Source organism: Lathyrus oleraceus, chromosome 6 (assembly GCF_024323335.1).
Source record: "Lathyrus oleraceus cultivar Zhongwan6 chromosome 6, CAAS_Psat_ZW6_1.0, whole genome shotgun sequence".
Lineage (NCBI taxonomy): Eukaryota > Viridiplantae > Streptophyta > Magnoliopsida > Fabales > Fabaceae > Lathyrus > Lathyrus oleraceus.
The window spans coordinates 28,577,855-28,595,246 of NC_066584.1; the positions used below are offsets into that span (position 1 = coordinate 28,577,855).

Sequence of the window (17,392 nt, forward strand, 5' to 3'; positions counted from 1 at the left end):
GCTCGGATCAGTGGATCGTTGGTCGGACCGCATAACTTCTAATTCAATTTTAAAAAAAAATCTTAAAATAAAATTCTTGACATAATTTCATAACTATAAAATCTATAAAAAAAAATCTGAATCTATCCATGCAAATAACTTGTATAATAATCTTAAATAAAATTCCAACATCCAAACATAACAATTTGATCATGCTGATAAATTATCAAAAATTGAAAAGGTAATTGTTTATAATAATACATAAACTACTAAATTAATTTAAAACATTTTATTTATTAAGCTCTATATAAATAATTAAAAATAAAAGATAGAGTGAAAAATAAAAAAACTATAAATAAAAAAGTTAATAAGAATAATGCGACTTTTACTTAAAAATAATGAAAATAATGTGAAAATTTAATTCCATCGACAAAGTTCTTTTTCCAAATAATGAGATCAAATTGAAAATAATGTAAAAATATGATTTCATTTTTCTTTTGTAACATAATTTTTTCTTCAAATTTGTTGTATTATTATATTATATAATTAATTTTCTAATTTTTTAAATTTATTATATTATTATGTTATATAATTAATAATAAATAAATTTAATGAGAATGTATTAGAGAAAAATATTATAGAATATATTTCTTTTCTTTTTGACCAAATTAAACATCAACATCAAAGGAATTCATGATGTCGTGAATAAAACTACAATCATAATAGATTTGAAAAGTTAATTTGACTAAATTTCATATTTATAATTTTAATATTGTTTAATCATTATACATAATTAGTGTTCACGGGAGTTTTTTTTTAATGCGCATAGCAGAGAAAAATAAATCTTTGTTTTTCTTTTTATGAGGTTTCTATTGTAGGTCGTATTAAAAATAATATTATTATATTTTAAAAATGGTAAATAAAGATATTCAAAATTATATCGAAGTATACAAAGTAATATTAATGCCGTAGAATCAATGACGTTCTTTAAAAGGAATGCCGAATATGAAGTTGAAGTATTTTCTTTTTTTCTGCAATTGTTTTCCGTAGTAAAGAAAAAATATAAGACTCTTAAATTAGATATTTTTTATAAAAAAAGATAGTAAAATTAATATTAATAATAAAGTTATAAAATAAAAATATTAATAAAATTAATATTAGTAATAAAGTTATAAATATTAATAAAAACAGATTTTAAAACAAAGACATCAAAACTTAAAAAAAATCAAAATAGAAAATCAAAATTATAATAAAGTTAAAAAATAAGCACTAAAAGATTAATCCGTCCGATAAAAAACCCGTTGATTCACTGGTCTAACAAGTGAATCTGACATATCACACTGATTTTTATTGTGTCAATTGCAACTATGGTCCGATGACCTTATCAAACCGTTCTACCATCCAATTATTTGTCTAATCAATTTGATCGGCCGAAACGGTCGGATTCTAAGACATTGATATTTATATTGTAAGTGAGATACAAAATCATTAAATATTTAAAATTTTCAATTGGTGATAATCCATTGAGACAACTTTTACGGACTCTTTTGAATGGAACAATCGTAATTTTTCAACGGGTAACCTTAAGTCTTCTAGTCAAAAACTATTTCTAAAACTGAATATCTTTTCAAATTATTTTTATAAGGGAACTAAGGAATCTTGTAAGATTTGTTAAGTTAAGTGTGATACATGGAAATAGTGATGTGTTATCTTGTAAATATGGATTGTCGGAGGAGGAATTGGGTAGATGATCTTGTAGAGACTCCATTTAATTGAGGGATATTTAATGATTATATGAGGGTAGCAACAAGGCGGGGATGAATGATTTAGAAAAAAAAGTTGTTTAAGAAAAGATAGGAGGTGGTAAAGATTCATATTTTTTTTATTAGATCCTTGATTGAAATGGGAGATTGTGTAATAGGCTTAGTATATTGTTTGAGTTGGCGGATGATGGAAAAAAGAAGTGGTGAGTGATTGTACTTTGTTGTTATCTAACCTTTTTTTGGCATGCTAATGGAGAAGATTCTTGAAATTGGAACTCACTTTCAAAAAATGAGTATTAGGTCAAAGAAACATATAAGATCATATTATTTGAAGGAGACATAATTTGAAATGGAGCAGTTCCCTTAAAAGTATAATCATTTTCATGGAGGTTTCCCACTAAAGATAATTTAGTGATTTATGACATTTTTTATCAAATTGAAATTTGCTCACAAATGGATGTGGTATGTGGAAAATGTACAACATAACATTTATCATGTGAATATTAATTGTTTAGAAATGTAACATGAAAAGTGTATAGTTTACCTATTCGATACTATCATTCTCAGATATTTAATAGTTTATCTAGACTCGAAGTAATACCGTAACCCTCAAATCATGTTAAGTTAAGAATTGTTCTAATAAATACACATTGTTCCCCTTTTAAATTTTCTTAGGATGGAAAATGGAAAGTCAAAGTTAAAAGGTTCAATTGATGAGCTAAACAAGATCATCTGATCCATAACGCATGGTTGAAAATTAAGATCAATTTGCTCGGCGAATCCAAGATGGATTAACGAAATCTAAGATGAAACCAAAGGGTCAAGAACAAGGAAAATTCATTGGGCAAAATTATGGCTCTCCAATCAAATTCAAGGCAGCAAGCAAAGGCAATTGAGAATAATTAATATCTAAGCAAGTCAAAAACTAGGATTTACTAGGAGAATTCATTCATCACCCAATGAATTAGACCAACTTCTGAAATTCTATAAATATGGGATTTGACCAAATCATTAGTTATCAGTTTTCTAAATAAAATTAGCTAGTTTATAGTTTAGTAAAATTGTGTGAGTGTGCACGTGTGTGCGTGTGTGTGTGTGTGTGAGAGAGAGAGAGAGAGACGTTATAATACCAAATGTAACACGCTAAGCCCCAAAACTTATATAAAAATAATTACTCGACAATTTAAGGTGTCACTTCGACAACCAACCAACAAAATCAAAAAAATATTTAACAACATGGAGCAGAAATTAACCTAATGACAACTCCAAATGAACTTCTAAAATAAAGTAATCAATTTTAACATCACAATTCGACACCAAATCAAAACATAACAAAAGCGCCTTGTCCCCGATATTACAAGATCAGAGCACTAAACCACTAAAATATAATAGAACGATAAATAATCAAAGGTAGACTCTAATAAATTATGGTAGATAAACACATAACACATCATGAAAAAGGTCCATGGTGGATGACATAAAGCAAAAAGGGTGAGAATAAACTAAGATATAAAATGACATTAAGAATACGATGGTAGATAAACACACAACACATCAAGCATTCAATACACAAACCACACCATTACAATATCACACTTTTTCCACACACACACACACACACACACACACACACACACACACACACACACACACACACACACATATATATATATATATATATATATATATATATATATATATATATATATATATATATATATATATATATATATATATGAAAAAATGTGAGATTGTAACGACGTGGTTTGTGACTCACGATATCGACAATATCCATGTGGTACCAATCAACGATGGTTCTTCATACGAATCAGGCTCACCCTTATGAACCCCTTTTAGACTCGTAACTCGCCTCTTTCATAACAACGACACAAATGAAGTATGACATACAATTTATGCAACAATAATAATCACATATTTATGATCCCTCTTCGAACCATAAAAAACATGCAACTTAACAACAACGTAGTTCCCCCTTCGAAACTACCACCACAATAAACAACGATTATTTACTCTCCACATAATTAATCATCAATCATCATAACAATTTCCTCTTGAATCAATCACACACTCACACCTAAAAAACATTATATGCATATCATTAATTCACATTCAGCTCCTTAAGACATTACTGGGGAAAAATGTTATGTTTTAGCCTTCCAACGCTTCGAACCGCGTCTCAAACGAAGTCATGGATCTCTAGTTATTATCAAAATAATATTTGACTAGAATTACACAGGTGAAATCGATTGAAAGGGACCATCAATTGATTGTTCTCACTCTCAGGCCTTTTTTCACGTTTTTTAACAGCATCAATCGATTGTCATCATCCATTAATCGATTGTTCTTGCTTTCTTATACATTTTGTTTCTTTTATTTTTGACATATTGGCTTGATACAATAAACGGATTCACCTAATTAATTGATTATATGATTTCAATTTTTCAAAAATTTAGAATGATCAATCGATTGACATTATGGTGCAATCAATTGACATAAGCTATTTTTTTTCAAAAATATGAGTTTTATGGCACGTTCAGCAAAACCAAGTATTCCTAAAATCCACTCAAACACACCTTATGCTATAACAACTTATTTTAAAAATCTAACATCTTATATCTACTATTATTACATCATAAACCTACCAATTAACATCTAAGTTTACTAATTTAACATCACCAACAATGCATCATGAAAATCACCTTCATGTTCATAACAACACTAATACAGCAAAAAGAATACCATACAATAAAAAATAATATTGGATACATCTTCCTTCACTTGTCTTGAGAATCCATAGAGATACCTAGACACTCCTGCACAAAACAACAATATATAGAACTAAGTACTCAATTTTAGTTGGGTCTTTTTGGGTCAGTTGAGGTACACTTAGGAATCCATGTCATATTTACATTAGGAACTAGAATGTTCCTAACATGACAAAGAGGCTTAATATAAACATTATCACCACAATAATGGAAAATAGCTCTAGATGAAATGCTTATTCTATTTTTTTTAGTGACATGGGGATTTTTATTAAAAACATTCCCTCTTTCACTCGAAGAACTAGAACAAGTATAATAATGAAGTAGTACATGTTAGTTGTCCCTTAAGAGTTTCAATTTCAAGTTTTAAGTTTGGAAACTCAACACATTCCATAATTTCCATCTTTTCAACTAAAGTATCTGAAACATTACAACGCTCATTCGTTAGAGATGTATGCACTTCTTTAAGAGATTCTAAAGCACAATTAAGTTGATTTATCTCCTCTTCAAGTTTTAAAATAATTTCTTTTTGAGAGAAATTTTCTTAAACGATTTTATAGAATATGCATAAAAGTCATTGAATACTTTCGACAACTCATTATAAGAATACTCATTAACAGAATCAGTTATATACCTTTGAAGTTTTACCTTTCTTACGTGCCATCAAACAAAAGTTGGCACACTCATCATCTGAACTCAAGCGAGAATAAGAGGAGGATTTGTCATCCCCTTCTTCCCACACAATGAGGAACTACGACCTTTGGAACATTTTCCCTTCGTCTTATAGAATTCCATGTCTTTAATTTTATGATATTTGGTGAGACTTGGACACGTGGTTCTATAGTGTCCCAATTTTCCACACCCGTAACATATGATATCATCATCATTTTTCTTGTGTTCTTTCTTGGGTGGTGATTATTTCTGAAGTTTACTAGACCTTTGTTGGAATGCTTGAGCTTGTTTCTCTTTAGGTATGTATTTTAGTGTCTGATGAATAAACCCATCTCTTCCTTTTTAGAAGCCTATTCGTCAGAGTTGTGACTTTCTTCCTTTAACTTCTTCACTTTTGATGATGAAGCTTTAAAAAAATATATCTTGTTTCTCTTCTTTACCTTTATCTTCCTTTTTCGACCTTACTTCGCTATCAACAAGTCGTTTCAGTTCATTCTCATGCTCGACTAACTTTCCAAGCAGTTTTGTAATATCCAAAGTACTAAGATCATTTGTTTCTTTTATAGTAGTGACATTTGGTTTCTACTCCATGCATATAAGTCTCAATATTTGTTAGTACGATCTTTGTTATAAAAGGTTTTACCCGAGTTGCTTAATTTAATGATTAAATTGAGGAATCTAGTTTGCATGGAATCCACGGATTCTCCGGGATCCATGCGAAATAGTTCAAAATCCTCTATAAACATATTGATTTTATAATCCTTGACGTCATTCATTCCCTCATATAGAGTTTGGAGAGTATCCCACATACCTTTAGCACTTTTATGATGTGAAATTGAGTAGAAAACTTTCACACTTAAAGCGGAAATAAGTATGTTACCCGCTTTCAAATCATATGAAGCCTTTTTGGTTTCAGCATCATCCTAATCTTTTGGATGTTTAACAACTTCGTCATCGTCCTTGGGAATAAATGACCCCTCGATGACGGCACACCACATATTTTATCAACCGATAACAAGTGTACATACATGTTCTCTTTTTAATAAGTATAATTTTCTCTTTTGAAAATAGACACTCTATTATACGCTCCCTTAGGATAGTCATCTTCCAACTCAATAAGGTATCCAATCATAACAAAACCTAATACTTACATAGTAAATCGATCTTAATTGAACAAACAATAAACTACGCTATAATTGAAATACCTAAGCATGCAAATACTAAAATGCAAGAGTAAGAGAGAGATGAGAACGAGATTTATAGTTCTTCGGTGTTCATCCTTTCTTTGCCTACGTGCATTCTTCAATGGTTTTCCATTGGAACCTGCATTTTTCCTTTTTATTTGACAAATATTTGCAAAATTTCATACAATCACCAATCTACAATAATGTTGAGAAAATTAAAATCTCCCATATGGATCTTGACTTGTATATATCACAATGTCAAACTATTCTACTACTCTTTACTCAATTAACGCTTCTTGAATTTTCCAATATCACCAATATGCTTCAAGCCTTTGTGTGTATCGGTCAACCCTTTGATCCCATCGATTCCTTGAGCGGTGAATTGTCCGAAGATTTGAGAAGAACTCTTCCTTATTCATAATTTTCCACATAATCACTACTAAGGCAATTTTGGGGAGAAGAACCTACTTCTTTTCAATGGAATTAGTCATCACCATTGACAATCACCTCAATCTTGCAAACAACCTGAAAATTTCAACCAAATCTTCAAGAACGATTAGTTTTAACTTTTAAGAACATGTCTCATTCAATCAATTACAAATCTCTCTTTATCAAGATCTCAATCAAATTGAAGTTGAAGATGCAAAAATTTTGTTGCAAGAACTTTGAACTTTCAAAACAGAGATTGATTTTTCACATAATCACAATTTTGATTATGATACTCACTATGATTCAGTTTTTTTAGAAATGATGACAAAAAAGGTTTTGTATGTGCTTGAGATTAAGCACTGAAAATGGTTGAAAAAGTCAGGTAGATTCGAATCAAAAGCATTTCATAAATTGAATCAAATGAACAAGTGAAGTGAAATAAAATAAAAATAGAGTTTTGAACCATTTTTCAGTTTATTCGAATCAAGAGGAAAGTGCGATTCAAATCAAACACCTCGTGATTCAAATCATGTGTTAAATTTGATTTGAATCAAATAGGCTGAGATAACCGAAAAAATATGGAAATTTGCATGATTTGAATCATGTGTAAAGTGTGATTCGAATCAATTGAGGCAGAGGTGATCCGGAGTTTGATGATTCGGATCATGTGTAAAATGTGATTCGAATCAAATTATTTTAACAAATTTTGGTTTGCCTATGTCCAAAATGATTCGAATAAGGATTTGTGCTTGATTCGAATCAAACACCCAAAATCCCAAGTTTAAAAAAATTTAAGGAGACTTTGAGATTTTTCTTTCCACCTAACTTGAATCGATATCATATATGGCTCTTATTCCACTGACTCGTGCAATTTATTAAAAGCATTATGATCAAGTTCAAACTTAACCAATGATTTTATGCATGCTAAAAACAAATTATTTCAAAACTTGATTCAAAGACGTGCAATCATAAAGGAATCACAATAATCGAAAGTAAATCAAAGATGAAAGCGATAAGACAACCAACAAAATAATTGTATCAAAGTGCTCCCCCTGAATGTATTAGGGACATGTAAGTGCAATAATGCATACGGACAATCATGCAAACAATCGATTAGAATAGAAGGCACATGTCAATTACTAACTCTCTCCTCGACATGTAAAGCCAATAATTGCAATGCCCTTCCTCTTTTCGCAACAAAAGTTAATGGCATGAGGGCAACTATTCTGAGTTGGTCGCCAAGGCCTAGTAAGGAGAAAGGTCAAATATGCAAGGGAAGTAAAACATGGAAAATAAAGACTAAGTTATTACTCGTGACTCCCTTAGAGAAAATAGTCAGATCCATTAAATCCATCATACATTTGTCTGCATCTCTCGCCTTCCCTTCACATTTCAGTTATAAACAAATCCCTCTATAAAAGTAAGTAAAGTGCGCTGTTTTAAGGTAACTTCTTTCCCATTTGAATATCCACTATTCACTTTATATACTAACTTGAGTATTGGAGTGCCAACATTGTAGATTAGCCCCATCCACCGCATCGAAACCAAAGTTATGTGGTAACAGAATACTCAGATCAACTTATCTGATTATCATCATATTCTCGTGTAGAATATTCTTGCTTGTGGATTTAAACTACCATGTAAAAGCATTAAAATAAGGTGTGAGGTGAAAGAGTTCATATTCACGAGTATAAGATAAATGAGATGAATAGAAAAATCTTATTTCCTATAACTCATTCGGTCTTGTTATGCTTGGTGTGGTCCTTTGGGTAAGAATTTAATTAATGCGAAAATCTGGAAGTGTGGATTTAATAGATGGATTGCAAAATATGATTAAAGTCTTGGTTGATTTAAATTATGTTGAATGGGTGATTTTCGGTGATAAAAATGATGTTATGTTTATGATTGAACTATTGTGACTACTTGACTTGTTGGATTATTTTGATATGTGTGATTATATGTGATGATATGGTGCATATGGCCGACTTTCTATGATAACTTGACTTAATAAATTATTCTTGATCTTTGTAATTATATGTACTAATGATGTGGTTATAATTGAAAAGATATCACTACTTGAATTGATAAGTTATTGTTGATCTATGTAACTATTTATGATGATGATGATATGTTTATGGTTGAGTTATTATGAGTCTAATTTGATGAATTATTATGAATAAATATAATTATCAACGAAGATGTTATGATTATGACTATTTTTTCAGAAAGATTTAGATGGATTGATATGCCTAACTGTGACATATATTTGTTATGTGATGTTTGATTGTATGAAATACATAATAATGGTGTATAGATGATGAACATATTATAATGAAGTTGAGATGCAAAAAGTATTTGGTATTTTCTCATAGATGAAGAAAGAATTGTGATTTTGATCTTTGTTGAAGATGACACTTCTAAAGAGTAAACTAAGCTAACAAGGGGATAAAGTAGATGTTAGTGGTTTTGAGTGGAGATTAATTTTGCATTGTATAGGTATGGTATATCAAATATAATTGATGTTGGAAAAGTAAACAAACATTTGGGTATGTTGGGGAAGTTTTTCACTAGGTAGCATTGAATATTGTGAGACTTCTTCTTTTAGAGCAACACCTTTGTGAGAGACACATTACATATTCACCTAAAACCTTAAGGTGATAGGTGAATGAGTTCTCTCACTTATAAATATTCAAGTCTCCATATTTCTAACCAATGTGGAAGTATTACCCACACTACTAACACTTGATACATTCTCAACACTCCCCATCAAGTGTGAGTCCACAATGCTCCCCCTCAAGTGAAAGATCTTCTTACTTTCACAAACTCTTGTACCGCACGGAACATTTATTATTCACCACATTGGCGCCGTTGACACTCTTTAACGGAACGTTTCTTATTCACCACACTGACACCGTTGACTTTCGATACAAGTAAGTCGGTATCTTTCTCGAACCAAAGGCTCATGATACCATTTGTTGGGGAGTTTTTTACTATGGAGCATTGAACATTATGAGGCTTTTTCTTTTAGAGCAACACATTTGTGAGAGATACACCACATATTCACCCAAAATCTTAAGATTATAGGTGGGTGGATTCTCTCACTTATAAATATTCAAGAATCCACATTTCCAATCAATGTGGGACTATTACCCACACTATTCACACTTGATACATTCTCAACAGGATATACATGTAGAGAATTTTTATTTGACTTGGGATAGTCCTTCAATATTAAGAGCTAACATACAACACACTTGTAGATTGACTGTCATGTATGTGTATCTCGGGTTCAGTTAAAGAAACCTTGGAAGACAAGATTTACTTGATGAATTAAGATCATTCAATGATGTTTGTCCACCTCTATGATCGCATAGTATCATGACCATCTAACCAAATACTTCAGTGTAGAATGATCTCATAAAAAAAGAGGTTTGGAGTCTAATAGCATGCATATGATTGTTTAAATTGTGACTCAACTTCCCAATTATCATATATTATATTGATGTCCTATATTAACTATTTATGTTAAGGTTGATTTGATATGATAATATTTATACCTTGACATTGTGAATTATGTTAATGTTTTAGGTTTTGATATGATACAAATTTTAATGGATAATTTGTGTTATTTTCAATTGTTTTATATTGTTATATGTTTTTGAACACTCCTTTGTACATTAAATTTTAAAAAAAAAAAAAAGCTTCTTTTGTTAAAGTAAGAGTTAAGTTTTGAGACACGTATAATCATGTCATCATCTCATTACAATATAAATTTTTTAAACATATTTCAATAGTAGTAGTTCACAATAGAACCTGTCTAAGAATATGTCCTATTCTAATTTTCCAGTCGGTCTCAGTGTCCCCCTTAAGAGTATATACATCAATTTCAAAGAAGAAAAGGAAAAAGAACAGTGGCCCCAAGTGGGGCTTATGTCCCAGCCTGAACTTGCTGTTTTTGTCTCAACAAATGTACAGAGAACCTTCTGATGTAGGGTAATGTAGTCGTGACTTTACAACTGGTGCATCAATGAATGATAATTCATTGCATGTGACATTGCATGTGTCACTTTTATGTCTCTGACAATAATACCCTAGAAGAACCATTGAATCTAAACCTTGTTGTGAAGTTTTATAAGGAACACGTATTCAAATCTAAATATCTTCTAAAAAATGTGAAACATGAACTTCCACGATTCACAATATAAACCACATGTGGCGAGTAAGTACAGAATCTATAGATACGTGATTCACTATTATCTTGGTTTATGTTCCTTTCAACTATATAACGTACATGTCATAAAAAAAGAATATTAAATATTTTATACGAATTTAATTGAAATATATTGAAAATATAAAATGATTTTGCATCATTATTTAATAATAAACGTTTTGAAAATAAATAAATTATTTTAACAATCTATAAAATAATAAAAATGGATAATAATGATGAATTGAGCATATTGACAATATATATATATATATATATATATATATATATATATATATATATATATATATATATATATATATATATATATATATATATATATATATATATATATATATATATATATATATATATTTTGACAGTGTAAAATAACTGTATACGGTTAACCAATCAACGAGATGCATCCCGCCACATCACCCTTTGATTTTAAAATTAAGTTGATGATATGACATTTATTAAATGACTTTGTAAATTTACTTACACATTCAGTGTACTATCTTTAATATATATATATATGAAAAAATTAAATTTAAATAAAAAAATTAGAATTTAATAGTAGTGGATTGTTAGTGTAAAAAAATATGACATATATCAAGTTAAAATGTATAGGCTAATTTGGTGGAATATATGATTATTATTGATTGACAGTGTAAAAATAATTTATATTATTAATGCATCATCCATTTTTTCAAAAGATTATATTTATTTTGTTGAAAATATTAAATTAGTATTCATTAATTAAAAAGAATACTAATATTTTTGTTTAATTTATATTATTAAATTTTATTTTATTTTTATATTTTATAAGAGTATATAAAGAAATGACTTTAGACGTGGGAGAAGAAATTTAATAGTCAATTTCTTTATATTTTTTAACTTTTATTTTACATTTCGGAAGATTTTGTAAAATAATTTTGATAATTATTTTTTTAATATTTTTTAACTTTTATTTTATATACTAAAAGATTTTGTAAAAGATTTTCGATAATTAATTTTTAACATTTAACTTTTGTGTATCTCGAAAAATTTTCCAACAGAGTTTCAATAGTATTTTAGTAAAAAAATATAGTTTAGGGGTAGGGGATATTCGTGTATGGGATAAAATTTTCTGATATAAACTACTTGTACGTGTGTAGAAAACGCTTGTAATAATAAATTAAGAGCCAAGTTGCAAATTTATGAATTAATTTAAAACATTGCCTTGCATTTTAAATGGTCCAATCTGTTCAAAAAACTTATTGTGAAACAAATAAAAGTATATACATGAATATCAAAACATATGCTTTTAGAAAGAAACTGCAAATTTTATTTCATGATAGTGGTGATATACCATACAACACAAAGCGCAGATATCAGCATCAGTAAACTATAAAGAAGTTACAGAGACAGGTTCATAAAAAATGAAGCCTTAAAAAAACAAGGGCCTGGTAAAAAAAACAACCTTTTCCCAAAGGAATAAGATTGTCATGGCAGACATGTATAACTTGCCGCCACGGCCAAGGCACCCGTAAACAAGGCATCATAACTCCAAACCCGACAACTGCTACAACCTTAACAAGAACACAAATACTGCAACTGCCCTTTGAGTCAAAACACCTATTGACACTGGTACAGATAACTGTAAAAACATAGACAGAGGGAACTAGGACATTGTGGCAAAACCGATACAAAGCCGGGCTAAAAACATCGGGGTGCCACACAAAGTAACAAAGATTCCTAACTCCAGAACCTGGTAGCTGTGTTCTCAGAGATATGCAGCCATCTAAAAGGCGGCAACCAATAATAAGGTGCCAAAAACAGAATTCCGGTTAAGAATCTGCAAAAATGAGTGTTAGATGACTGCATACTTTGGAAAAAGAGACCCAAGTCGCTGGATGATCAAGACCCACATCAATGGACCAAAAAACTACTATGCTGTGTAACTAGACTTCGGCGTATTAATTGCTGAGGGGATTAAATCTTGCAGTTCAGGAGAGGATGTCACACCTCCAAAGAAGTTCAACAAGCATTTCAACTGCACTGCTGCTGATTGAATTGCAATGCTGGACGTTTAGTCCCAAAAGGGTGCGGCCCAATTTTCTCAATGCGGGCAAACTCCTGTCTGTAACCAAAGTGCAGCCTGACAGAGAAAGAATCTGTAGATTTATCTGTTTTGCATGTGCCAGGGCTGCTATTCCAGCATCAGAGATCGCACACATGGAAACATCAAGATCACAAAGCAACTGGCAATGCTCAGCCATTGCTATCAAACTAGCATTGCTAATGTTTTTACAACCTTCAAGGTTTAGAATCTCGAGAGTCCAACCATGCAGATTGACCAGGGATGAAACTACTTTGTCTGTAAGATTTACACAACCACTAAGATTGACTTTAACCAGACCAGCCTCTGAGCTCTCAAGCAGTGGAAGCAAACCAGCATCTGTCACTCCCTTAAGTCCAGTCAATTCAACCTGTTGAAGCTGAGGGCACAACTTTCCGAGTACGGATAGGGTAGCATTTCCAAATCCAGGGCAGTTACAGATTGTTAATGAACGAAGTGATTCACAAGGAGATGAGGGTGACAATTCCAAGTCCAGATCTTTGATTCCATAGCAGCTTACAAGAGAAAGAGCCTTCAATTTTGCACCACAGTTAAAAAGGACACCGAAAAACCCAAACTGGGTAATTCTGTGGCACTCTTCCAATTTTAGGCTTTCAAGTGATATAGCAGCCTTGGTGAACGAAATCAACCCATTGTCTGAGAGAAACGCACACTTTTGAAGGTGTACACTTTTCAGATTAGGGCAGCCCTTTCCCACAGCTTCAAGCCCAACATCGGTTACTCCTCTGCAGGATGCAATTGTGAGTGACTTCAGTTTATGCAATCCATTAGCATTTCCCATAACCCAGAAGCCCCTCTCACTAACATTTGGGAGGAAATTAAGGACAAGATCGGTAACTGCTTTTCCATAGTGTCCAATAACGGCTAGAGAGAGATCAGAAACAGTCAATGCCTGGAGCTTCACCTTTGTCAAAAGCAAAGAAGTTGAAGAAAAGAGGCCAGCGATTCCCTGATCACCAACACCAGCACAATCCTTGATAGATATAGACTTCAGATTGGAGCAGAGTTTTCCAATGGCTTGTAGACCTTCATTGTGAATGTTAGGACAAGACTCTAATGATAACTCTGTTAGATTTGGACAGTTTTTTGCAACTGCAATCAAAGCCTTGTCGGAAATTGAAGGGCATCTGCAAAGGTCAAGCTTCTCTAGCTGTTGACATCCATTAGCAATCTCAATTAGGCCTTCATCACCAACAGAGGAAACATTCCATAGAGAAAGAACCTTTAGAGAAGGGCACCCGCTAGCAACTGCTTTGAGACCTAGAGTAGTCACCCCGCGATTTGAGTTGTTTCCACGGATAGAAAGCTTTCCCAATCCTCCACGTGATGCGGTTCCAACTGCAATAGCGGCAAGTCTAACATCAGTTGCCTTCTTTCCTTCCAAGCTCCGGGAAAGGTATCCCTCGCCTCCAAACTCCTGACTGTCACCTTCCATTTTATTCTCGCCATCTGAGGTATTTTTGTTGCTACAGATTTCGCTCTTGCAAATACTGCTTAGAAGCATAAGCCAGCGTTTGGAAACACAAGCGCAAGCACTCCTTTCTTCACCCACAGGCAACCTTCTAAAGATCTCAAAGAGACACTCATCTGGCAAGGAATCAATTGTTGTTTTCTGCTTCTGCTCGAACCATTCTCCATCGAAAACAAATGGAACGCTGACACGTGATCTCTTCTGAGGAGGATAGTAGACATCAACCTGAGGGCCAAGAGACAGGAAGAAGCTTGCTTCCTTGGGGTTTGTGTATATTGAACCCCCATGGCAAAAGTTATCACCTGAGAACCAAAAAAAAAAGCACAAACCCGTCAGGAAAGAACAAATTCAGCACATAAACATAGTGAACAATCTATATATAACCACAAAATTTAACAAAAAACATCTGCTTTGTAAACTAAACATTTGATCAAATCAAACAACAGAAATCAATAGTATACATCTCAAGAATTCCATCGTATCCTCCGAAACCATCACTAGATTCATATCAACTTCCAAATCAGAATCAAACATAAACAAAACAAACTACCCAAAATCAGAATCATATGCTAAAAAACATCACAAATCAAGCTCTAATTTCCAGCGTAAACAAACAAACAAAAGAAAAATTCATAAAACAATTTCATGCTGAATTATCTTCTACCTAATCAAACCTATGAATCTCTTTCTATCTCTAATTCTCTAATCAGATCCGGTAAACAATCAAAACTACGTCACACAGAACCCCCAAATTCTAATCTTACAGATCTATAACACAATATAACCCAATTCAAATTTCAACACTCAACCACACGATGATCCATAACACATAACAAATTAATCATCACCAAAGAATAAACTTCCTACGAACATCAAAATCATCACCTAATCAAACACGCTACTATTTGTTAAACCATAAATCAAATAAAAACCGCGTTAAACTTACCGGAAAAGCCGAAGACTTGAGACATGGATACAGCTGAAACAACCCTCGAACGAGAGAAAAAAGAACAGCGAAGAAGAAAACGAAGACGGAGATTACGATCTGTGAAAACTGAAAGCAAATAAGCATGAGATAGAGAGATGAATTGAAGGTGTGAAATTGAGGAAATTGGGGAAATTGGAAACCCTATGAGATAGGGCAAAAAAGGAAAAGAGAGAAAATTGGGGGGTGTTGAAAGAAGAAGAAAAATGAAGGGTTTGATGATGTTGATGAAAGGGAAGGTTTTTATTGTAAGAGACAAGTGGGAAACGGATTCCCGTACAATGAATGGTTCATTTACACATACAATGTATCTTGCATTCAATATGGAAAGTGGGGTTTTCTTTTCTATTATTCTTTTCCCCCACTATGTTATCATTTTTTTTACCTTATCTTTATGACAAAAATTATAACTATAATAATCGATTAAATGTAATTACTGAATGTGATGTTTTTGGACTAAGGTTAAATTTTATCTATCATCACGATTTGGTCCGTAAGAATAGTATTTGTATAAATATTTGACCGTAATATTTTAAATTACACAATTAATTGAATCAAAACATTTTATGTGTTATTATCTTCTTCTTTTTTACGCATTTTGTAGCTTAGTAGTTTTGCATCTTCATACATTGTATTGAATGTTTTTTTTAGTGGTTAAAAAACCAACAACTTAGGGTGCAATTGCTTGAAAAAAAAGTATTATTGAAAGATATTAGATTATGTTTAATAAAACTAACTGATAGTTGATACATGATACTCAATAATTGATAAATTAATTTGACTGTTAAAAGCTTACAATATCACTAAATAATAATTTCAACTAACAACTCATGTCGACCTACGACCTTTTATTGAAGTTATAAATGATTAGTTCACCACAAGAACTAATTAACTTAATGGATCAACCAAATACATTAGAATATAAAATCATGGTGTTAGACTCGATGTGAATTAGGAGTATGAGAACCACTTGTGACTTTAGCTGAAGATGGTAGAAATCATGCAATTGAATCACCAATTTAAAGGAATTTTCTAATCTTTGAGACACTAGGTCCATTAGTCAAAGAAAGTTTAGGAACCCATAAAAATTTGGACTTATGTGCTTGCAGGTACTGCATATATGATACATTGATCCTTTGAGTGATCATAATGGTTTTGATGATGAAATTGATATTCGGTATGATACAGTTGGTTGATCATGTGCTTGATCAAGTTGATCTTTGGTGATGTCTTTCCGATTGTCTATGATTATGTTGCCCATCTTGAAAGTCATCTCAAGCCTCATCATGTAGAAGACTCAATGTTCTGATTAAGTGATAAAGATAACGATAATGTATGAAAGAACTTGAAGCTTAAAATTTGTGAAAGAGAGGAAGTGTAAAAGCTTTTCTAGTCGGTTGTGCGCTTAATGCAGTGTCTGAGTGATCAGAGTATTATAAAAGGGTGGAGTAACTCATAAGTTACTAAGAAAACTCACACACACTCAAAAAATGTTTTTAAGGACCCTCCCGTTTTGATGAAATCACCTAAAAATGTTTTTTTTTTGCATATAGCTAGTTGTTTACAACCTAAAATAATCAATTATGAGTGAAAATTAAACAAAATAATCGATTATCCAATAAGCCTAGTCGATTATCTCAGCTATAACGCCTCATAATTGATTATTAGGGTTGATAGGTAATTAGTAACTTCATAATTTGAAAATTTTCCATTTTTACAATGTATAATCAATTATGAGCATTAAAAAGTATGTGGATTGTTTTTCTTATTGATCTGCATTTTTTCTTATATAAGGAG

The 17,392-nt window shown here is 31.7% G+C and overlaps 1 protein-coding gene across 1 annotated transcript; it reads right to left on the bottom strand.

Moving 5' to 3' along the window:
• Positions 1–12,321: 12,321 nt before the first annotated feature.
• On the bottom strand, positions 12,322–15,911 carry LOC127093212 (EIN3-binding F-box protein 1). The gene is made up of 2 exons (XM_051032116.1): positions 15,557–15,911; positions 12,322–14,912 (listed from the first exon to the last, which is right to left on the bottom strand). Exons 1-2 carry the CDS (start codon positions 15,579–15,581, stop codon positions 13,006–13,008), a joined length of 1,932 nt encoding a protein of 643 aa, XP_050888073.1. The 5' UTR covers positions 15,582–15,911; the 3' UTR covers positions 12,322–13,005.
• Between the last annotated feature and the right edge of the window lie 1,481 nt (positions 15,912–17,392).